This window comes from Saccostrea echinata, unplaced genomic scaffold (assembly GCF_033153115.1).
Source record: "Saccostrea echinata isolate AGI-Se365-2 ecotype Australia unplaced genomic scaffold, CSIRO_AGI_Sech_v1 ptg000018l, whole genome shotgun sequence".
Lineage (NCBI taxonomy): Eukaryota > Metazoa > Mollusca > Bivalvia > Ostreida > Ostreidae > Saccostrea > Saccostrea echinata.
The window spans coordinates 3104648-3129856 of NW_026889767.1; the positions used below are offsets into that span (position 1 = coordinate 3104648).

The window sequence follows — 25209 nt, forward strand, 5'->3', positions numbered from 1 at the left end:
ATGAAGATTAACGTCATGCCGTAAACCGTCATTGTCGCGAATTTCCTCGGTGATATTTAAACAAACAGGAAAAACAAAATTTATTATGTCAGCAGTTTCAGAAATTATCCGTTGTTCAGATTTTGCAGCAATTAAACACAAAGATCAAAGAAGAAAAGATAAAGAAAAGACACCATACATTAATCATCCAATAGGTGATTTTTTTTTTTAAATACTTCTAAAAGTTTGAGTAACCTTCAGTATATGTTCACAGGGCCCCAAGAATGGGCAATAGATACACAGTTTATATAAGTATGATACAACAAATACTAACTTGAAATCTAAAAATAATTTAAAAAGGAAAAAAATATCTTTCTTACAAACTACAATTTATCTATTTTTTCTTTTCTTTTTTTTTTTTTTTTCTTTTTTTTTACAATATTAATCGCTAAAGAGGGAAGGGAAATGAAGAAAATAATTATCATGTTTACATATAATTTGTAACAAAGAGGGGAGTTTGTTCAGGAAACAAGACTGGGATAACACTTAACATATAGGAGACTAAAGCTTATGAATGTATTTGTTTAACATTTTGTGGCTTATGTAACTGGAGAGGAGAAAAATGTGATGGACCAGACCGGGATTCGAACCCAGGCCCCTAGAATCTCCAGTCAGGTGCTCTACCAGCTGAGCTATTTGGCCACTGGCAATCGAACCTGTCTGGCCGGCACATTCCTCCCTCCTTCAATGTCTTCGGTCCCCAAAGACACCAACCCAGCTAGGCTCTTCCCTTACAGGTCTTTCACCAGTCACTTCCAGGGCATGGCACGGCAACAAATGTAACGGGAGAGGAGAAAAATGTTAGGGACCAGACTGGGGTTCGAACCTGGGCCCCTTGAATCTCCAGTCAGGTGCTCTACCAAGGGAGCTTATATCTGGCCACCAGCAATCGAACCTGTCTGACTGCCACACTTAAAATCATGCACATATATACCAAACAGAAATCCAACTTTTGGTAATATGAGAAACATGTTCAGTTGCTGGTGGCCAGATAGCTCCCTTGGTAGATTAGTACTACCTGTAGAGCACAGGGGGCCAGGCTTGAATCCTGGTCAGGTACACTTTTTTCTTCTTTCTTGTTACATTTGGTGCCAGCTATACATGCTATACTAGGTAATAGATCAGTACCCTATATGTAACATGTGAAAGAATTGTACCTGCTAGGGAAGAGCCTGGGTTGTTTCTTCTCGGGCTAAGACATCTATAAGGAGGGAGGAATGTGACAATCAAACAGTTCGATCTATTTATTGGTCTTTTTAGCATTATGCATTAATTTAACATATTTATAAAAGTTTCATCAAATTACATAAAGAGACTGAAAGAGATTGATAATTATTTCACAGAATGGCAAAATCTCATATATATAGTTTATATGTCCATCTTACTTTATTGGAATGATGTGTACAGGTAATAGGACAATTTTTTTGTAGGTGTGGCCAACATTCTAACTCAAGAAGCCGGTATAACAGATGTAGCAGTTATTCAGGTACTGTGCAATATTAATCATTTCAGGCATCATGCAATATCTATTGTCAAGTACAGTGTAATATTTATTGTAAAGTGCAGTGCAATATCTATTGTCTTGCGCAGTGCAGTACAAAATGACTAATACAGTGCAATATCTATTGTCAGGAACTGTGTAATATCTATTGTCAGGTAAAGTGTAATGTCTTTTGTCAGGTACAGTATTAAATAGTATCTATTGTCAGGTACAGTGCAGTACATTGTATCTATTGACAGGTAGTATGTCTGACTCACTGTAATATCTATTGTCAGGTACAGTGCAATACATGTATCTATTATCTGGTGCAACACAGTAATTGATGTATACTAAAGTGCAATACAATATTTATTATCTAGTATAACGTAAAATATTAGTATTTACATGATTTAAGTACAGTGCCACATAGGTTGGTGTTTACATACTGTACAGTACAATATATGTTTTTTTGTTACTATGGGATACATGTAGATGTATTTATATATGTGTTCAGAACACTGTTAGATGTAAATTTTGTTGTTTTTTTTTTCTACCAAAATAAATTCAGTTACAAATGTGAACTATACACGTATATCTGTACATTTCATTTTTATATCTGCTTTTAGTTAATCACATATGATATACTGTAAAAGACTCTAACTTGCTTTTAATACAGCATGCATATATATAATATGTAATGGATACTTATTAACTTGCTTGGTTTATTGTCCGTATTTTCATGTTACTTTAAAGTCAGATAGTTATAATCTCAATGTAAAACAATATACAGTTGAACTTCGGTATCTCCAACAATGATATCTCGAATACCAAGGATAGCCCCAATCACTTTAATTTTCTCTTTGTATTTTACATTTTTTTTGTTATTTGTTTTTATTTACATTTTATTTTGTATTTGTATTTTACCCTCAATTTCTAGAACCTTTGAGTATCTCAAAGTTTTTGTTAGGATAAGGTTTCACTGAAAAGCATTATACCTGATGATGTGTTATTAAATAATTTTTTTATGATGTGTATTTGTATGGACTTCTCTTGATATATACATGTATTTCATCATGATCATGAATCAGTCTGTTTGCAACAATACAAAAAATAAATTGATAGTGTAAGATGCACATAAGTACCAGCTAAGTTTATGTATTTATCAACAGGCAGCCCTTCTCCATGACACAGTGGAAGATACAAACACCACATTTGAAGAACTTTTGGAAAATTTTGGGGAAGAGGTCACAGGTAAAATTGGGGAGAGAGAGAAAGAGAGAGAGAGAGGGGTGAAAGGGAGAGATGGTTGGAAGGAAGGGTGGATGGGAGGATGTCACCCAGTTTTATTTATTTGGTCCAAAATTCTTCTGAAATCAGTTCATGTAAATGAAATGCTATGGAATTTCCTCTCCAAAAACAAGTTATATGACATTGTAAGAAACATTGACATGCCTGTTACGGAACCAAGGAGATTGTGACGAACCCCCCCCCCCCCCCCAAAAAAAAAATTATCAGATCTGTGACTTGATCTGAAATCTGAAGACTATAATCCAATATACATGCTGAATGTCTGTATTCCTTTGTTAACTTTCAGGTCTTGTTAGAGAAGTAACTGATGATAAAAATCTACCCAAGCTTGAGCGAAAACAGAAACAGATAGACCATGCTCCCCATGCGAGCTACAAAGCTAAGCTGGTCAAGCTGGCTGACAAGCTGTACAACTTACGCGATCTCAATCGGTGTACACCACTCGGATGGCAGGAAAGCCGAGTAACGGAGTATTTCCAGTGGGCCAAAAAAGTCGTGGATGGACTCAGAGGGACGAACCAGGCCATGGAAAACAGCTTGGATGAGTTGTTTAAAGAAAGGAATATTATATAGCCTAAGGGTTGTTGAAATCTGTTTTAATTTTTTCATATTTTACACACATACATGTACCATTGATTTAATTTTCTTTAACATTTTTGAATAATATAGAATGATCTTCTATATGAAAGTTATTCCAAGTTGTATTTAAATAATTATGTTTATTTTAAAAATGTCCTTTTTTATGAAGGAGATGCCAAAAATATTGTTGTATGAATATTGTATAAATAACTATATACATGTAGTAGATAAAATTTACTTTGAATAAGGAATATTAGAGAAAATTTTTTTTTTTTTTTTTTTTACTAAGTGTATGCAGAAATGCAAAATAAAAATGTTAATTTATTTCTCCTTTGACAATCAGCCATTTAACTTATTTTTAATGATCATGGATAGGTATAGTTTATTAGATTTACAAATATTTAAAATCCGAATTGAAATTATCGTAAAAATAAGAGATAGTACATGAATTCAAATACATCTACACAAATATATTAATATTAACATATTCAACAAATTCAACAAAAAAAAAACAAAACAAAAAAACATGAAAATCTCTTGAATAGATAGTTTTCTTTTGACGTAGTTTCTCTCCGAGTTATTTCCCTTGGCTGCCATCTTTGTGGTCAACCTGGTAATTTTTCCTCTTTGTCTTACCAAATTTAAGAGGGTGTAGCAAAAATATTTGGGGAAAAATCTTTATAAAATAAAAAATTATGAAATGAAGGAGGCTTTAACAAATGCATATATTTCAGAAAAATAATGTTTCCTACCCCACAATGACCAGTAAAAAGTTAAAGTTGGTTGGATAATGAAGGAATATGAACATGTTGACCTCCAATATGGCAGCCAACGGGAAATAACTCTTGCTAATTCAGGCCTACTGAAAACTATCTATTGTGGTAATTTTTCTGGGTCGGTTGCAAAAAAACAAAATTTTAATATTCCTGTGGAGCTGGTGAACTCAAAAGTTAAAAGGTCAGAGGGCACAGGTTGAATTCCAAGATTTGACAATTACCTTTTCTATGTTCCTGCTTCAACCTGTAGGCCTTGTCTGAAAAAATAACATGAATTAATACTTGTAAAGTTAGTGTCTGATGTTATTGTGCACTTTTCAATTGTCAATGACTCCTTTCTGTAAAATACTCTACTGAAATCTATGCAGCCCATATTTTTATTTAATTGTATATGTAGCTTTGAATGCTATGGGATTGAGGTTATTTTTGTGTTTTCATATTAGGCCAAATGAAGTTAATATTCAGATTCTCATCCCCAACCACATTTCTCCAATGAAAAAAAATATCTCTTCATTGATTGTTTTTTAGTGGTTGTTTTAAATGTGAAAGAGAAAAAGAAGTCACTATACATGTATATGAAAGACAGGCTACTGGTAAATAAAGAAAAAAATACATGATATTATAAAGAATTTTTGTTGTAGAAATTAAATGTGACCCGTAAAAAAAAAAAAAATTGGTTCACGTATATACATATAAGAATCATCAATAAAAAAAATTAGCATTTGTATGAAAAGAATGTGATATAGATTCTGATATTTTGAAGAACCAAAATATAACATATAATCCCTCCCCCCCCCCCCCCCTTCCTCCCTTGTTTTGTAAACTGGAACAGGAATCTAAAAATTAAGTCAGTTTGACCATGTAATCTTATAATGATCATGCATAAATTCATGATTTTTTGTTGATTTTATGTAATACTTATTATTTTTGTTAATTCTAGTTTTTTGTAGTTTTATTTTTCAAAAGATTTTAAAAAAATGTTGAGTTAAAGACTGATTTTTCCACAAGATGTTGTATTATTAAACTGTTAAGTATGAATCATTAGATTTTTCCCTCTTTCTGTTGATTTAAAAATATATTTAAAAGGGTCATTACACATAGCATGATAATTATTTTAACAAAATTTATTTTTGAATGTCCTAATATAAATTTACTCACTTATGAAGAATACAATACATCAGTATTATTAGTTTTTCACTTGTGCTTAGAAGTAATTAGACCTAGATACGTGTACATACGATGGCCGATAGCGGCCGACAATTTACACTAACGTTATGTGTGTAACATGTACAGCATTTTCACTGAAAACTCACTGACACATTACACCTAAAAGGAAAAGTGTACAAAGTGTACAGTGTCAAAGCAAATTCCGTGTACACTCTACACCAAAGTTATGTGTGTAAAGTGTCAGAAAAACTTTCATGTACACTCTACTCCTAAAGGTGATATCAAGATTCAAAACAGATCCAATGTTTCTTTATCGTGCTGCTCCCTCAAAGTGCCTCTTGATGTTCACATAAAGCTAAGTAATTTTTATTTATATTTTCGCTATAAGGAAATGGCTAAATAAATGCGTCTGTCCAGTAGAAGATATCAAACAGTTCATATAGTTCTGGAAGTGAAAAATCTTGTTTCTAGTAAATATGGATGAAAGGTTATAATACATTTCAAAATATATAAAGTGAATCATTTTCTTTTACTTAGCAGTAATATTCACAATCATTTTCACACAATGTGAAATGAAAACAAGAATTGTTTTATATTGTGTGATAATTATCACTTTCCATTTTTTGACTGGAAAATTTGAATGCTGATGTACCTCTCCTACTGGCAGACTGATCCGTTTTCCAAGCTGTGTCCTAAATAGCATTTTCGATAGTTATTATCATGATCTGATTAAGTACCTGTAATTTAATTGATGACCCTTTTAAACCTATCATAAAATACTAATTTTTGCTCTTTACTGATTATTTACCAAAGAACTTAATTTGCCAGCATTTCCTCAGGCCCCAAAACCATAAAATGAGAATAGACTTAAGTCAAAATTTGATTTTTTAGTATCTTGAATTTGTTTTTTTAATGTTGTTGCCAGATCTATGTGAACTTCAAGAGGTACCTTGCGGGAGCAACACAAAGAAACACGTCTGGTTCTGTTTTGAATCTTGATTTCACCTTTAGATGTAGAGTGTACATGAAAGTTTTTCTGACACTTTACACACATAACTTTGGTGTAGAGTGTACACGGAATTTGCTTTGACACTGTACACTTTGTACACTTTTCCTTTTAGGTGTAATGTGTCAGTGAGTTTTCAGTGAAAATGCTGTACATGTTACACACATAACGTTAGTGTAAGTTGTCGGCTGCTATCGGCCATCGTATGTACATGTATACCGGTACATTTATACTAGTGTTTTCTTACAGTCAGGCCATTCCAAGTTTGTTTGGGTTTTTTTAGCATCCACCCTAAATTCAAAATTTATCTTTCTATCCGGAAAAAACACCCAAACCAAAAGGGAAAAAACACAACAATTTAAGCACAATTCTAGAATTTCTTATCGTCATTTGAGAATTCTCCTCGTATGGTAACTAAGTTCAACTCCTAGTTAATTGAAACAAAACAATATTGCTACACATTTTTTAAAAAAAAGAGAGTTTCTGAGTAAAATAGAGTTTCAAAGATTTGTATTTGTTGATTTTAATTTCTGTTTGTTTTCAATTTTATAACCTCAAAACCAATCTGTCCGCGGACGCTAAACATAGAAAAAAAAAACTTCCAATGGCCTCATGCGTAAAAGAAAAAAAATTCCCCATTTTATTAATGATATGTTAAGCTGAGATACGACTCCATTACAGCTGTGTCTTTGTTATTGTTCAAAATATTTTAAGTCTATTTAATATATAAATGTTGTTGCTTTTTCCTGTTAATTGATATTTTTAAATTTCTTTTTATACTCAGTGTGATATGATATTATTCCTGCAGCACAGAACACTGTGAAATCACTAATTTTCATAGGGGCCTAATTTTTAATGTTTTCATGGTATTGATTTAAGAAATCCCAAATATTCTAAATATATGATATCTCAACAGTTCTTTAACCGCTAAATCATATCCTCATGAACCAATTTTTTTTCCTAAAACCACAAAAATTTGACCCCACAAAAATATGTGATTTTACAGTTACTTATTTAATGATACTTTGTTTTGTGCATGTACATTTGAATAAGCATTGTAACCCCCCCCCCCCCCCCCCCCCCCGACCAAAAGATTTTTATTTCAAAGCCAGTTTATATATTTTGTTTGAAAAGGATTTGTATGTTTCATTTAAAATTTTATTTAGTTTAATGTGTTGAACATAATTCTATCAAACATTGAATTTAAAATTTTTTTTTCTTTGATGAATCCTGTCTTAAACAACAAGATAATTCAATAACTGGATTTAAGGAATAATAACTCTGTATAACATGTATAACTCCTGTTGAAATAATTTAATGATGTAGATAGATGTTAATATTTTAAGACAATGTAAAGTGGAAGATATTTGTATATATAGAAGAATTATATTGTTTTCAAGAAATACTCATTTTCTGGAACAATCCATGACAATTATGGTCATTAAAACGTTTTTTAAAAACATATTTGTTTGAACCATTTTCAATCTCTGCTGTTTTCAGTCTTTCAATGAACTAATCATTTTTGTACTGTCAAAAGGATGTCCAGGTTTAATGGTATTTTCATTCATTATCATAAAAAAATAAATCAGCATGAAATATTTTTAACAAGAGGCCCAATTTTTTAAGGACCCAGAATTGCTCTTCTGATAAATAGCAGAACGCTGTCACTGTGACCTACTTTTGGGTCATTATATCCCGAGGCCCAAAGGTATATCAACTGACAAGATTTGATGACCCAAGGCCTTTTAGTACGTATATTGAAGCAGAAATGATTTGACAATCAAAAGTGATAAAATTTTAGATATAGGTCACTGGGACCTACTTCAAGATTGACACATCCCTGTGACCTAAGGTGCATCAAATCTTTTGATTTGTTGACCTTACAATTGTCAAAGTGCTCAAAATATATGTAGGTTGATTGATTTTAAAAAGTTAAGACATGAAAAACAGAAATTAGGACACCGTGACCTGATTTAAGATCAACACATTGCAATGCAACAAAATGCCTCAACAGACAAAGTTTGATATGATTCGAAGCATCCAAGATATTAAGCTAAAAAGTTTTGGAAAGGAAAAGCTGAAAGTAGGTCACTGTGATGATCCTAAGCTTCATACCATTAGCAGAGTTGTCCTTAAGAACCGGGGAATCCCCCCTTATAATGATGTAATCCCCAGGTTAGTCTGGTATTACCCCTCAACCTCCTGCAATGAGAGGAACCCCAGACCCCTTTCTACTTTTGTAAAGTCCCCTGCTATTTCAATTCTTAGGGAACAACTCTGCATTAGTGTTCATGATATGCATAAAAAAAATTTGAAGATGAAGGACAGTCAGTTACTGTGACCTACATTTGAAGTAGCATATTCTGAGGCCCCAAGATGCATATCAACTGTAAAGATGCCATGATTATAGACCTCTTAGTATTCAAAATAGTTGATGATGAAATACGATCAAATTCAAATAAGTACGTCATTGTGGCCTGTTTTTGGATCAACATATCCAAAGACCTAAAGGCATGTGAACTGACAAGGTGTAATGATCACTAGGCATCTTAATTAGTACCAGGGCTTAAAAAACATTACAATATAATTTTTTTTTAAAAGTGATAAATTTGACCTACTTTTAAATTAATGAATCCCCTGATCCCATACATCAACAATTCATGTTTGGTGAACCTACCGTACATGTGATAGTGTTCAAAATATATAGGTTAAAAATTTTCAAGCCAGGGGAATAATAGAAAGTAATTCGCTGTAACCCATTCTTGAATTTACATATCTCAGGACCCAAAGATTAGCAACTACTTAAGTTTGATATCCCTACAGATAACACTGATCAAAATATATACATTGAAAGATTTTAAAATGATAGCCATAAATTCAGGAAGTAGGTCACCATGACCTACTTTTTAGTTGACAAAATAGGAGGCCTCAGAGATGCATCAACTGACAAATTTTGATGATTTTAACCTCCTAGTATCCAGATCATTTAGCTATACATATATTGTTTTGAAAATGAATAGCCATAAAATTTAAAGAAAGTAGGTCACTGTGACATATTATTTTAGTTGGGTCATCCAATGACCCGTCTTCGCTAGCCAAAGGTTTCTGATCCGCTACTCTCCTCAAATCAAAGGAGAGGAGAGTGGATAAGAAACCCTTGGCTAGCAAAGATGCCAATGATCCCAATATGAATCACCTGACAGAGTTTGATAAAACAATGTCCAATCAAACAATTGTGACCTACTTTGAGTTCACATATCCTGAGGTCCTACATGTTGGGATGATACAACATTTTCTATATTGATATGTATTACGATATTTGAAGCAGGATACGATATGTATCACGATATGTTGAATAATTAGTTATAAAATGTTTTTTTGTATTGAAATGAACACAATATTTCTTCACTTAAATAAGAAAAAATTATTTAAAGAAGTTGTGTATCTGTTGTAAAACAAAATTCTTTTACACAAGTGGTGTTTGTATTATTATGTATTTCATATTAATTTTATATTTTGCATATTTATTTTAAATATTTATTTGCATATTTATTTTATATATTTAACCCAAAATGTTAAGTAAACAAAGAATAAACATGAGTCAGAATTTTTTTTGGGATATTTCTTCATAGGTATCGATATACGTATCATCCTCATATTGAATCAATATTACATGTATTGATATCTCGATATATCGTCCCAGCCCTACTACATGTATTATTTCATTTATAGAATTAAGTCCTTAATTCTGAAACTGATACAGGTATAAATTTGATGATGGGCATACATTCTGCCCTATTACTACTCCGTCTGTTTGTCTACTAGTATACATTCTCAATCTGTTATAATTAGTGCTTGCCATATTCTTACATGGCAGGCTTGAGAAGGAATTTACAGGCAGCATACTGTCTAGATCACCATATTTAACTTGCAAGCTTTATTTGTAATACTTATGGTTTGTCTAGCATGGGCATACCCAGGTCCAATTATTAAAGACAAGTAAATGTATTGGCAAGTTGAAGCAGGAATGAAAGGGAAGTGGAGTGTCTTTCCAAAATGTCACCGATTCTTGGCCGGCCTTTTACAAAATGCATTTGTAACTAGGCAATTACATGTGTCGTTTCATTACTTAAATACTGTAAACCAACTTTTATTCGCGTGCGAGAAATATTTGTGAGTTTCGGGACCTACTTTATCTTGCGAATATTAATCGCCGTGAACCATTTATTTTGCTTTGTATTTGTAGACAATGCTTCCTCAGTCGCGAAAATTAATCTTCGCAGATTGATTTCAAACTGACGAATCGCAAATAAAAGTTGACACGAATAATAGTTGGCTTACAGTAGTAAATACAAGAAATGGTTTATCCAAGACTGCAAGATTGGAAACAGAACCATCGATATAGTGAGACATAACATTTCTTCTCATGAAGTCTTCCAGTAAGCAAAATATCTAAGAAATAAAGCATTAAATCAAGTGTACATGTAGTAATGTAATTAAACTTAATTCCAGGAATCTGAAGTCCGATCCATTTGTTTTCCATTTATACTGAACACCTTCTAGAGTCTCCTTTCTTTTGTTATTTAAATTCTTTTGTTCTAAATCATATATAAAGCGGTGTTTCTTTCATTTGGAGCCTTTCTTTGTTGGTCCAAGGACTGCAAGCTTTTCCCCTCTCCCTCTTTTGGCCATTTAACAGGTAAATTATTTCTAAATTAATTTCCCGTACTTAAAAGTATTGATTTTTGTTATTTTGTTTTCTATTATTATAATAAATTAAAAATTTTCGTTTTATCTTTCTTTTCATTTTTAAGTTATTATAGACAATCTGGAAATGAATCAAAGAACCTGGATTGATCAATTGATAAGGACACAGTCCCTATACTGTATTAAAAAGGGGAAATTTTTGCCCGTTTTATTTTCACCCTACTCACAGGTAGGGTGAATTTAAAATGGGCCAAATCCTAAAAACACAGTATAATTTCTTAAACAGAACTGTGATTGGGCAAAATTTAAAATGGGGTAAAAATATTTGCATGTGTAAAGGGCGAAAATAACCCTGTATACAGTAATACACACAAGTACCTGTTGAAGAATATACACCATCTTAATGAAAATTTAACACTACTAACTGTACCATTTATCCCAGTTTTTCATAAATAATGTTACTTGAGTCATATGATGGCTAGTCAAATCCCTTCTTGGTAATTTAGTTTACTATGAAAGCATTAATTTTCATGGGGATTTCATTTTCATTGCATGAAGAGACCCATAAATTTATGTCCTCCTCGAAATATGAACAACTCTAGACTTCTCCAACCAGGAAATCCAAACCTCATGGACCCCCCCACAAAAATTTGACCCCAGGAAAATATATGATTTTACAGTAACTAGTGAAATAACAATTACCAGCAACAGAGTTCATAGCAAAGAGTCTTATTCACTCTTTGACAATGAAAACATTGAGAATCTGCATCTATAACAAGTTTATTTAAATATTTTCACAGCTCATGATGAAATCGTTCCATGAAATGAAACTAAAAATCTGACGAGGGTTAAATGGATTTTTTCAAAAAGCATTATGTATGATATTGTATAGAAAGTGCATATAACAGTGGTGGCAATGTTATAATGTAGAAGCATGTACACACATATACACATTATTTTTCTTCACTTGAGAAGTTTGAGAGCATAATTTTGTAAGTGAACTTTACTTAAATTGAAAAAAAAATTAACAACAATGCTGAATTTGAAACCCGAATATAGCATATCTTGCTTTGTAAAATAAAAAAAAATTGCCTCGTATTTTAAAACAAAAATATAACAGTCCTAATTCCAGTTTGTATTTGTGTACTTTTGTGCATTACATGACAAATGGGGTGACAAATACATGCATGTCTGTGTATTTCCTTTGTTTGTTTTAATAACCAAATTCAATGCTCTAGAGAAATACTGCAAATGTGTATGGATTTAAAATGACAAAAAAATCACTATGTTATATGGTTAATCAAACAAATCTTTTTTAATAACAATACACATGAATATATTTTTTAATTATAGATATCTAGCATTACTGATACACCATCTGTCATATACATTTATACTCCAATCAAACACAGCTAAACACTATATCACTTAAACATCCTTCAAATGAAATCCAATCACAATTATTCAAATGTCATCTTAACAACCAATCAAAATTATTCTTTCAAATATACCATTCACACTGCCAATCACAACTGTTCTTTCATCAGACACAATGAATCAACCACACACTAAAAATCCCATATCAACCCTACAAATATAATGCTACAAGTGGGAGATATAAACAATCAGGTAGGTGGAATTGCATAAAATCACCAAAAAAAAAAAAAAAAAACCTGAAAAAATATTCATTAAAAAATATTTTTTATTCATATTCGGTACATTTACAATGATTGACATTAAGGAAAGGAGAAAAGTGCACTCTTGAAAAGGTGTGTATGTGTGTGTGAATGTGGAGGGAAAATTATTTAAAAAGATTTTATACAAGGAATATATGAGATATTGTTAATTAAAATTTTAAGTTGACTATAATATCAATAGAAATAAGGAAAAAAAAGGGGGGGGGGGGGGGCAGGATTTCAAGGTAAAGGATGCTTGAAAAGGGTTATAGTGTAATTGAAATTTCACACAAAAAATAAAATTGCAAACTTTACAAGCTCTGTACATGCACTGGTGTAAGAAGCTCCTATGTACAATTACCACTTGTAAAATAATTTTAATTATCTAACTAATCAAACAATTTATTGTCTGATATAATAAAATACAAATGGGGAAAATAACTCACACAATATTACAATAACTGAAATAGGTCATAAAACACTACATATGTTAGATCGACACCATTAATATTGTTTTTCATGAAAGTTTTGATACTCATAAAAAAATTATATTTGAAAAATACTTGGAGAAAGGGGCACAGCTTTGGAAATATTAATGCTTGCCCGTGGGCAAAGTAAGAATCTGCATAATATAAATGACTGCAAGCACTGGGTATGCTCAAGGGCTCTTGTGGGATATAAACATATTTCAATGCATAAATATGAATTTGCTAATTAAAAATGTAAAGACACTCTCTTAGATGAACCCCTATATTACTTAAAACATACACAAAAAAAAAACGAAACAAAAAAAAAAAAACCCTGACTCTATCCCTCAAAATTCCTCATCATATACAACAGTTCAAAGATGTTAACCTTTTCTCCCACAAGTTCTTTATAAAATCACACAATTAGTGGAGTACACATTTGCAAAAAAAAAAAAAAAACGTAAATGCATTTTCATATTTAATAATGTAAATGTTGAAAATGTTGACATGCTATAAATAACTGTGACAAAGACTGATAGTCACACAAAGATTTTTTTTTCTTCTTTAAAATAAGGTGTCCAAAGGGGAAAAAATACTGAAAAAGTATTAGTGCTGAAACAATGTCAAAGAAACATAAACAATATATATATTAATTGTAATAAATACTTTCCAAATTCCACAAAAAAGGGGAAAAAAAGAAATAAACAATCAACAAAGTGTTTTTTTTTCTTCAAGAAGCTAATATCTCAATCCTTTTAAATAAAACTACCAAAAAAAAAAAAAAAATATATATATATATTTCATTTCCTTAAATTCCTCCATTCTGTTAAATCTAATAGAAGCTCTCTTTCTGATGTTTCTATTAATGCAAAACACCCACACAATTTAAAACAAAGAAAAAATTTTTTAGACACAAGGGTCCAAAGAAGACAACAATACGATAACTCCTACGTAATCACGGCATTAAATCTTCTGAATTTTCTCAGCCACGATGACAGGGTTGTGCTTGCGAATCTGCTCTTGTGCGAGTTCCTTGTAGTTAAAGTCACACTCATGTTTGTCCGAATATCTGTGCATACTACAAAACAGCCCTCCACATCGACAGGGAAAACCTGCAAATCCAACGAAAAAAAATCAATGAATTCATCGATTAATCAATCAAGACAGAATGTTAAAAATTTGCGATACTGTGAAACCAATTGCTTATCAAGGTTAGATTATATATGCCACTAGCTGTTCAATCATTATGACACATAGTAAAGAAATCTAAATACTCTCCAAAGACAAATATCTGCTATTTTCCTTATTATCGGCTGCAGCAGTGGCCAATCTATTTGTGGTTGTGTTAGAAAGTGCACATGAGGAAATGAGACGTTATTTCTTTATTAGTTCAGTTAAATAATTCTTAAATGATAACATGTATAAAATCACGAGTAAAATATTTTTAAAAACTTGCTTTAAACTAAGTCTTAATTGTTGTTATTATGTTTCAATTTCATTATCATTTCTCATCAGATAATTGATAATTTATGATTATATAAAAAGAGTTTACAATAGGTACTCCCCAACCTGGGAGTGTGTAAGATATGAAAGCAAATCATTATGATTTTTACAGAGAGTGATGAAGTGGTAAAAGTGCATGGTGAATAAAAATTGAAAAGTTGTTCAACTAGTAAAAATTGTTTTGAATATGCTACAACTGCGAATGACACAAGGATAATTTTTTCTACATTTTGCACCACACCGTGCAGCATAGCCTACTCTGCAGAAATCAATGGGCATTATTATGTGACAAAGATCCAGGGTATCAGCACGTGGTTTATCTTGAGATCTGAATATAAATAGGCCTACTTCATAATTTTAATGACAATAAATTCTTATTATTTATCATTGACTCAATTTGATGAGCAAATGCACTAAAATTTCTATTTATTTTATTTTTTAAAATTATTTATTTATTTTTCTTTGAAGACAGTCTGAAATAAAAATGATCACTCTTTCAGCTTTGAATATCTTGTGCTTTCCTTGCATGGATGCTTTTAAAATTATATTGTGAAATAACTTTGAAATGCTAAATTTTGTTTGCCGCCGATTTGATGCTTTGCATCAATTTTACTTTTTTATTCTGTGCTCATGACCAAATGCTTGATGAAGATTAGACAGAATGATCTTTTGTTATAATTATGATGTCCAAAATTGTTTCAGAGTGATTCTGCAATTTTTCTGCTCCATTGCTAGTATGTATATGGGTGGCATTTTACCTGTTGTGAGGGCCTGTCCTGAGACAGAGATTATTCTAACTCAATGCAGATCAAAATGAACCTTGACATAAATTGTAAACACCTATTCTCCCCCTAAACAATACATATTTTTTGTTTTATTTATCATTATTCCTTTTGGTCACCAATTTATCTAGAAGAGGCATTAAAAAAAAAATCATGAAAATGACCTTGATCACCAAGAGGTTTTGTGAGCTACACACCATTGCAACAGACATACACATACAATCAACACAACAAAGAAATAGAATGTGTATATTACCAGTGAGCCCCACTTTCTTTTTACAGGTGGTGCAACGATTCTTCTTTGATTTCTTATCATCAGGTGATGAGGCAACGTCAGTTACAACCCCTCCTACAATTTATTAATTACTCATTATGATCATGTACATTTAAACATGTTAAAAGTTAAAAATGCATTCTGAATACACAATTGTTGTGTACATAATTATACTTCATTATATTCAATTACATGCACTTTTCTGGCTTTTACTTTAAACATATTTTATTGAACAAATCAATAAGGATTGGGCAACAGGCAAAGCCTATGCATACCCTCTGTCTCCTTGTTTTTGGCTTTTGACTGATTAGCATACATGTATGTAATTTTTTTTTTTTAAATATTAGGAATAAACTTCCACACACAATTAAAACTGTGTATTTCTCTTCAGCATAAAATCCTTTAAACAAAATTGACAGTCACCATAAAAGCACTTACAACATTATTATCTTACCAATAGATTTCCTGTGACTTTCAGTCTGAATGGTATTAATTTGAACAGAACCATATGAACACTTGAAATTTGATTACTAATGAAACACAGGACAATCAAAAACAATGTTATTGTATGATTCAAGCAATAGTTGTCACAAGCAAAATTGCAAATTCTTCCAGAGAAATGACAGAAAAAAAAGAAGATTTTTTTTTCTCTGCAACTGTAGTGCACTTAAATATATCAATAACTTGTGCGTTTTAAGGGGTTTGATTTGAACATATTTTATTGCAATAAATATATACAATGGGATTGGGCACAAGTTCTAAAAACTTAATTCGCCCTCTCCCTACATGTTATATCACAAAAATTCAATCAGACGTGTCCAACAGCATGTACAAAGTAAATTAACTCACAACATAGAAACATATACTGCTAAATTATTATCTATACACATTTTTAGAAAAATCAATTAAATCTGCCTGAATGCTGAATATAAGATTGAACAATAGAGAAGAGATATTCATTTTCAGCAACACTGAGTGAGGTATCCCCCCAGAGTAAAGTATGAGTGTCAACAATATGAACTTTATTAAATCTCAAAAACTTATCGAAGAAATCTTTCCTGGCCTCAGTGTAATTAGGACATGAGAAAAAATAATGATGTGTGTCTTCTACCTTACCACAAGAGCATAATGGACTAGATATTACGTTACACCTATAAAGATCAATGTTTAGCACACAATTGTGTCGGAGTCTAGTGTGCAGTATATTGTAGCGTCTTTTTCCAAAACTGAAATAAGGCGGGGCTATTGTTATTTTTTGTGTGATTTTACTTTTAAAAGCAGATAAGGAGCTCGAGAGTCTGGTGTCTAGCGATAAAGAATTCCTCTCATTTACTACAGTTGGTACAAATGATGATTTGTATGTTTGCAGTCTACAGACGGGTATATTATAATTTTGAGAGTTTCTTGTTGTATACGCGGAAGCATTACATCGCATTTCAGGTATAATTTCACGTAGATAATCAGGAACTAAATTATTATGAATTTTATACATGGTATTCAATCTCTGAATCTTGCGTCTATCAATGAGCGGTTCCCAGCCTGTTTCAAAGTACAAAGAGTCTCTAGATGCAATTAAGGTCAAGCCAGTAACAATCCGTGCTGCATGTAGTTGCAATTTCTCTAATTTTTCAGAGTCGATAGCTAGACACCACCCCATACAACTGAAGCGTATTCGAGCTGAGGGCGGATAAATGAAGTATACATGAGTGAAAGAGTCTTTCGATTTATTTTAAATTTAAGTTTTTTTAATAGACCAATTTTTTTGTATGCATTAGACAGTAAGATTTCAATGTGAGTTGACCAACTTAAGTTATATGAAAAAGTTACCCCTAAATGTTTATGAGTTTGAACATATTCTAATTGGCTATCTTGGAATAGGAGTTTGGGAGGTTCTATGTTTTTTCTTGTGCTAAAAAATACAACCTTAGTTTTGGATGGATTAAATTTTAGTAACCATTTGTTTGACCACTCTTCAAGAGATAAGGGGTGGGTAGCATTTTTCCTTTATTTCAAAGTAAAGGGCTAGAGATCAATTGTAACAGGCCAAGCATCAAGGTTTATAAGTTCTAAAGTATCTCGGTTACATACAATTAAATTTCGATTTTTTTCATTTCTAACTAAAATTTTTATTAAGTGACGCCATCACTTAAGCTCGTGGCCTGTTCTTAGAGAAAACTCCGGGGGGGGGGGGGGGGGGGGGGTTCTTTACCTGTCGCGGTGTCAGCCTTATCTGCTTCCTGTTTATTGGAGCTGGCCCCGGGGATGGGGACAGTAGGGGTAGCCGTCTCTACACTGGGGGTGGTGCTGGCAGCGAGATCCTTGAGGGAGTTGGAGCTACCAGATTCTGGGGTGCCTACAATCACAAGTCTACATCTAAATACCTATCACTAAATCAAAAAAAAACAAAAAAAAAAACACAGTATTTTACTGGTGTCTTTTTATCATTGCATTATTTTGAACTTTTAATAAACTGAAATATTACTTTAACATTTTTTTTTTTAATGTTAAGATATCAAACCCAAATTACATCCTTTATCAACTTTATATATATACATCATATTTAATTATTCCTCTCCTTTCAGTACCTTGTTAAATGACACCGTTAATTACAAATAGATTCAAAATATAACTTACTATAACCTACTATATGCATAAGGATTATAAATACAATTTAATTTGTATGAATATGTACAGAGAACACAAATAGCAAAGCACTGGAAAAGTTAATGCCACAGACAGAACAATGAAAAGGATGTAAATACAGACGCCAGTTCACAAAAGATCAAACTAAGAGGAAAGGGAAGCAAAATACTGGTAGAGTGTGTACCAGTGCACAAAGCAGCACCAAACAGAATTAATGCAAACAAAAGACTTTTAAACAATCAGAGATTTTGAAAAGCATTGACACTAGATGTCAGAATTTTTTTTAGCTAGCGTGGTAACATTTTGACATTATTTGGGTAGAAGCACAAGAATTTGCCTTGAATTATGAATTTAAGGAAGTATGGAAATGAACAGTTGGAGCATTGTTTTACAAAATGATAAGGTAGAAATATTTCTGTATTCTATTAATGCCCTAAGAAATATATAATGTTAAAAAAAAAATGCTGAAACTGAGTTTAAATAACCAAATAGGAAGTCCCTGCGTTCAGAACTGCAGCAGGAAATTGACAACATATTCTGAGTAGCACTAGAATATAGTCGTCTGTTTAACTAAAAATATAAATCTACACAAAGAATGAACAATGAAAAGCAGACATGATCATAGGAAAATGCACAGTTGCTCAATGGGAAAACAGACAAGACAAGGAAAAGCAGACAGTAGAATGATGACAGACAGGGAAATGCAGACAGTTAATCAATGAGAAAATAGACAAAGAAAAGGAGACAGACAATCAAGGAAAAACAGACATAAATAGAAAACAAGAGGCCCATGGGCCACATCGCTCACCTGAGCACACTGGCTAGACTAAGGCACAAATCAGTTCAGTAATGAACGGGGTGGGGGGGGGGGGGGGGGGGGGGGCTTGAATTTTAAACTACCTGATGATGCTTTCATGTCAATATAAAAAATGAATTTGTTGTACTTGAGAAGATTTTAAAAGAATTTTCCCATTTATTCCTTTGTAAAAATTTGATCCCCCATTGTAGCTCCTCCCTATCTCAGGGGTCATCATTTGAACAAACTTGAATCTACACTACCCGAGGATGCTTCCATATCAATAAGACTAACATAGCTTTTCTGTTCTTGAGAAGAATTTTTTTTTTCTATATGTTCTTATGTAAAACTTTCGATCCCCCATTGGGCCCCACCCTACCCCCGGGGGTCATCATTTGAACAAAATTGAATCTACACTACCTGAGGATGCTTCCATATAAATTTGACTCATCATGGATTTGCTGTTCTTGAGAAGAAGATTTTTCCTATATATTTCTATGTAAAATTTTGATCCTCCATTGTGGCCCCGCCCTACCCCCTGGGGTCATGATTTGAACAAACTTGAATCTACACTTCCTGAGGATGCTTCCCTATAAATATGACTCTTCATGGTTTTACTGTTCTTGAGAAGAAGATTTTTAAAGATTTTTCCTATATATTTCTATGTAAAATTTTGATCCTCCATTGTGGCCCCGCCCTACCCCCGGGGGTTATGATTTGAACAAAATTGAATCTACACTTCCTGGGATGCTTCCCTATAAATATGACTCTTCGTGGTTTTACTGTTCTTGAGAAGAAGATTTTTAAAGATTTTTCCTATATATTTCTATGTAAAACTTTGATCCTCCATTGTGGCCCCGCCCTACCCCCGGGGGTCATGATTTGAACAAAATTGAATCTACACTTCCTGAGGATGCTTCCCTATAAATATGACTCTTCATGGCTTTACTGTTCTTGAGAAGAAGATTTTTCCTATATATTTCTATGTAAAACTTTGATCCTCCATTGTGGCCCCGCCCTACCCCCGGGGGTCATGATTTGAACAAAATTGAATCTACACTTCCTGAGGATGCTTCCCTATAAATATGACTCTTCATGGTTTTACTGTTCTTGAGAAGAAGATTTTTAAAGATTTTTCCTATATATTTCTATGTAAAACTTTGATCCTCCATTGTGGCCCCGCCCTACCCCCGGGGGTCATGATTTGAACAAACTTGAATCTACACTACCTGGGGATGCTTCCATATGAGTTTCATCTTTCCTGGCCCTGTGGTTCTTGATAAGAAGATTTTTTAAAGATGCTATTCATTTTTCACTAATTCTTAATTATCTCCCCTTGAAAGAGGGCATGGCCCTTCATTTGAACAAACTTGAATCCCCTTCACCCAAGGATGCTTTGTGGCAAGTTTGGTTGAAATTGGCCCAGTGGTTCTGGAGAAGAAGTCGAAAATGTGAAAAGTTTACAGACAGACGGACAGACGGACTACAGACAAAATGTGATCAGAAAAGCTCACTTGAGCTTTCAGCTCAGGTGAGCTAAAAACGGGAGAACAGACAAGGAAAAGCAGACACTTGAACAATGGGAAAACAGTTAGAACATGGAGAAGCAGACAGTTCATCGATGGGAAAATAGACAAGGAGCAGACAGCCAGGCAGAGAAATGCAGACAGATGATCGATGGGAAAGCCAGGAAAAGCAAGCAGATGATCGATGGGAAAACAGACGAGGTTATACCGTACCTAGAGAAGTGTGAGCTAAGGTTGAGGTCACGTTTCCCACGGAATCCGTCTCACCTGATGCAGTAACCGTGGTAGCCGCTGGACTGAGGCGACCACTAATCGTGGGGGCGTTTTCTTTACGCTTCATCGCATCTTTATAGCACTTGGAGCACATACCCTCAAAGGAGGAGCTACCATAGAAACCACACCCAGCACGACACAGAGGTGATGGGTTCTGATTACCATTCTGTTCCATATCCATTTTTATTATCTGAAATTTTGTTTTTTTTTTCTTTTTAGAGTAAATTCTTGTTAGATAATCAGCAGCATGTGAACTAGTGATCATTTTTGACTCTGTTGTCAGAAGCTGACAATGTAGAAACCGATAAACATTGAAAATTCTTACAAAACAAAAATTTTGTGAGATGGAAGACTGTTTTACATGAAGAGCTACACTTCAAAGAATTTATATAAAATATCTATTTCCCTGAATGATAACACTTTTGATTATTCAAAATCAAAAATTCTATAAGAACTGTATAAATCATGAATGTAGTAACACAGTAATTGCAGAATGTTGGTGAAATTAACACCTGTCCTTGAACCAGGTGACCTATATTTGTCTTTAACCTTGTGACCTGAATCTGTGATCTAAATTTTCACCATCACTGTCAAAAATTACCCTTTCTATATTATATAAAAAAAATCTCACTGACAGTAAGTTTGTGCATTTATACACAATATGTCAATGGATTTCTAATACTTACATTTCTTTTTATCTTGTTTTATATATTAAGTAAAGCCGTTGTGATTAGAAATCACACCAATCTTCAAAGAAACTGAAATGACAAATAATTGAAAATGAAAGTACAAATATGAATGAAAATGAAAGTATTTTTAAAATTAATTTGAAATTCTTAAGGAAAAAAAAATTGAGAAACACAACATCCTCAGTCATGTAATAATCATATAAGTATCAATTTACAATTCACAGACAAATCCTTAATTCTTTCACAATGGTTTTTCTCTTTTTTCTGTGATTCTGAAAAAATATGACCTGTAGGATATATCCATCTTGATCAAATCTGTTGACCTTGAACTTTATTTTGCCAAATTCTGAATTAAGTCCAGTCTCACAAAGAGGATGTTCACTACATGTAGCTGTGTTCAATGTTCAACACGATCTAATTGTGAAGACTGATACTAATGAAATCATGTTTTTCCCCCCTTTTATCATGTTTATATATTACCTCTAGTTATAAAAACAGTAATCATATGGGCTATATTAGGCTGGTATATAATACATTTAGTTGCACATCCTTCTTGTTGACTTCTGCTATATATGGAACTATGTCAGGGCTGGTTAAAACTGGTTCATTGTTTTTGTTTTGTCCAAAACCTGTCTGTTGTTAACTTATCATATTGATACAATTAAATGTTTTATATTATTTGTAAATAAAATGCATACTTCACTGGCAGGCAATAGGTTGCCTTAGCATATTGATATTTGGCACCAGTTTTATTTTCTACTAGTACTGCAACAACAAATGATACATATGCATTGTGTACACAGGCATCCACAATAAGAAGGGATGGGTTTGGATTTGTTGTAATTTCCATTTAATTGAACAAAACAGCACGTAATAAAGATTAATGCCCCACATATGAAAAGGGAAAAGCTATTTTTGTCTAGATCTATTCATGGACACAACATTTATTCCAATTTCCCCTTTGATCACGACTGACAATCATGAAAATGTATGTTATTATCTCAATATTTTACAATTTGTCATATTTCCATTTTTACATTCATTATTTTCATAACAGAAATTTGTTAAATGTATATGTCCATGGACAGGGCTCAACATTAACGCTTGTCCGCTACCAGTGAAAAAAAAAACTATGGACAAGTGAATACTGCTGGGGACTTGTCCAATTAGACAAGTGCATTTTAATGTAAAGAAGTCTCCAATTAATAATAAGAAAAAATGTTGAAAGTTTATCAATAGTTTAAAAGACAGAAGCAATACAAAAAAAAAAAAAAAACGAACTTTGATCCTGATATGGATCACTTTGTAACTGAGTTCACATTCAATCGGGATCGAAGTTCACTAACTGTACTACTGCAAAGGCATGAAACTTACGAAGTTTGGATTCTGTTCGATGTTGACAGTTTCACTTGTGAAACATTTATGTTGTTGTCAGGACAGAAAGTCTAGATAAAATTTTGTTTTGTGGGTCTGTTGTATTTATCAATAGCATCAAAAATCAATCAAGCACATGTAATGGACTTTATTTTAGTTTTCAAGTTGACAGTATTAGATCTTTACTGAAAAAGTTTCGGACAAGTGAAATTGAAGATCAGACAAGTAAATGTCTCGGTCGCTTGTCAGAGTGGACAAGTAGGGAAAAAAAAGTTAATGTAGAGCCCTGATGGATATAATCGATTAATAAAAGATGGATTATAGCATTAGTAGTAGGTGTCAGTTCCTTTCCCTTATCATGCTGTAAATATTTCCAAGCACAACAGTCATATGAACAAAGACATAACAATGTGGCTTATTGAACTTAATAAATGTACCAGCATAAATGCAAGAAGTCCCTAATTTATAGCAAGGGAAGGGTGTCCAGTCATTGCAGGTCTGGATAAATGAACTTGTACATTGACTTGGAGTGAATCATCTTGTTAACCAAGTAAGGGCAAGTAATGATTAATGATTATTTATAGGTCAGTATTTCAAAAGTCTGAACTTTTACAGGCTATGTAAGTAAAATTGTTACTGATATCATATTTTCCATTCCGACACATAATTAAAACTGGGTGAATGTTTTATGTATGTCAATGTGTCAAATAAACACAAGTGATATTCTATGATTGAAGCAGGCCAAAAAGTGAGTCCCAAGACAACTAAATCATAAGACTTTGATAGAAGATATCACTTTTAAACTAGAGAAATGTAAATCTAAACTTATTATGCAGCAGAAGATGCAATCTTCGTAAACACGATGTTCGTCATCAAATTATTGGCCATGATGAAGCAGAATTGAAACTTATAAAACAAAAGGAAATGGTCGATTACTAGACTTATAAAGCAGATTGTTCAGTTAATTCACTCTAGGTATCATTTTACGTTGACTTTCTGTCCATTCATATGATTTTCTGGGACCAAAGTTCATTAGTTCGTAAAATATGACCCACCCTAGATCGTAGTTTGTTTGGTATTTCTGTCAGCAAAATGGCGACCTTGTTCAGAAACACAACAAAATATCGCACAAATCTATGATATACATCCTTCATTTTTAGCAATAATGATCCTAAAAATCATATTTCAATTATCGATTCATCAATTTCCATATTCAACAAACCTGAAGACCTCTAGTTTCTTTGTTTTCTTCCTTATTTCTAGTCTGTACGTGTAACAATTATCCCCTATGACACTATTCCATTATTATAAGTCACATGATCACGATCGCACCGTATCATTGGCTAAACTGTTTACCATATGGAGGCATTCAATTGTGACGTCATAAAAGGGTCTTCTCGATGACGGATTTTCTAAAAATAGATATAGGATGAGTAAGGAATCGCCTTTCTAACGGGATCCTGAAAATACGAGAATGACTACACATTATTGTCAAAACAAACATGAAATGATAAACAAAACCATAATTATTATTATCACGAATCAAACGTTTAATAAACATTTGAAAACTATTCAAGGATAGAATTTTTTTTTACAATTATCTTGCTGATTTTGGGTGCGTTTTTTATGTTAAAAAATAATATCAAGACAGGGACGTATATACGAACGTTATTATATATGTCCCTGATTAAACGCTTACTAAATTATCTGAATTCATAAATTGATGCGGTGTCGTTATTTTCCCCTAAAGTGTCGTTGACTTAAAATAATTTTTTTTCTCAATTCTTCTTTCCATGGAATTGACTTCATCATTTGGACAATTTATACATTTAATTTATTTATTCATTATTTTGGCTTTGTTTTGTTTTTCTTTGCTGTTTATTTTATTTCTTGTTGTTATTGCTTTATTATTCTTTTTTTAAAAAAAATTCTTTTAAAGGTGATTTATGTACATTCCTACACATTTTTATATATTTCAGTGTTACATGTAAGTTAATGATTATGAAAAACGACTCGATCAGTTTCATATTTATGTCAACAAAATATTTTTTTTCATTTGATGGAAGGTTACAGAGTGCAACTATGTAATAAATCAAACTATATGTATACGCTTTTCCATGTAACACCTTATAACTTTTTATTCT

At 32.5% G+C, this 25209-nt stretch overlaps 2 protein-coding genes across 2 annotated transcripts; one reads left to right on the forward strand and one right to left on the reverse strand.

Annotated features, from left to right (window-relative positions):
• Positions 1-2: 2 nt before the first annotated feature.
• Positions 3-3473, forward strand: LOC133189498 (guanosine-3',5'-bis(diphosphate) 3'-pyrophosphohydrolase MESH1-like). The gene is made up of 4 exons (XM_061324855.1): positions 3-194; positions 1470-1525; positions 2689-2770; positions 3114-3473. The coding sequence occupies exons 1-4, from the start codon at positions 86-88 to the stop codon at positions 3398-3400; spliced, it is 534 nt and encodes a 177-aa protein (XP_061180839.1). The 5' UTR covers positions 3-85; the 3' UTR covers positions 3401-3473.
• An 8353-nt stretch (positions 3474-11826) lies between these two features.
• On the reverse strand, positions 11827-24427 carry LOC133189391 (AN1-type zinc finger protein 5-like). Its single transcript, XM_061324772.1, has 6 exons — positions 24288-24427; positions 21689-21760; positions 20943-21192; positions 17974-18117; positions 15747-15839; positions 11827-14317 (listed from the first exon to the last, which is right to left on the reverse strand). The coding sequence occupies exons 3-6, from the start codon at positions 21181-21183 to the stop codon at positions 14169-14171; spliced, it is 627 nt and encodes a 208-aa protein (XP_061180756.1). The 5' UTR covers positions 21184-21192; positions 21689-21760; positions 24288-24427; the 3' UTR covers positions 11827-14168.
• Between the last annotated feature and the right edge of the window lie 782 nt (positions 24428-25209).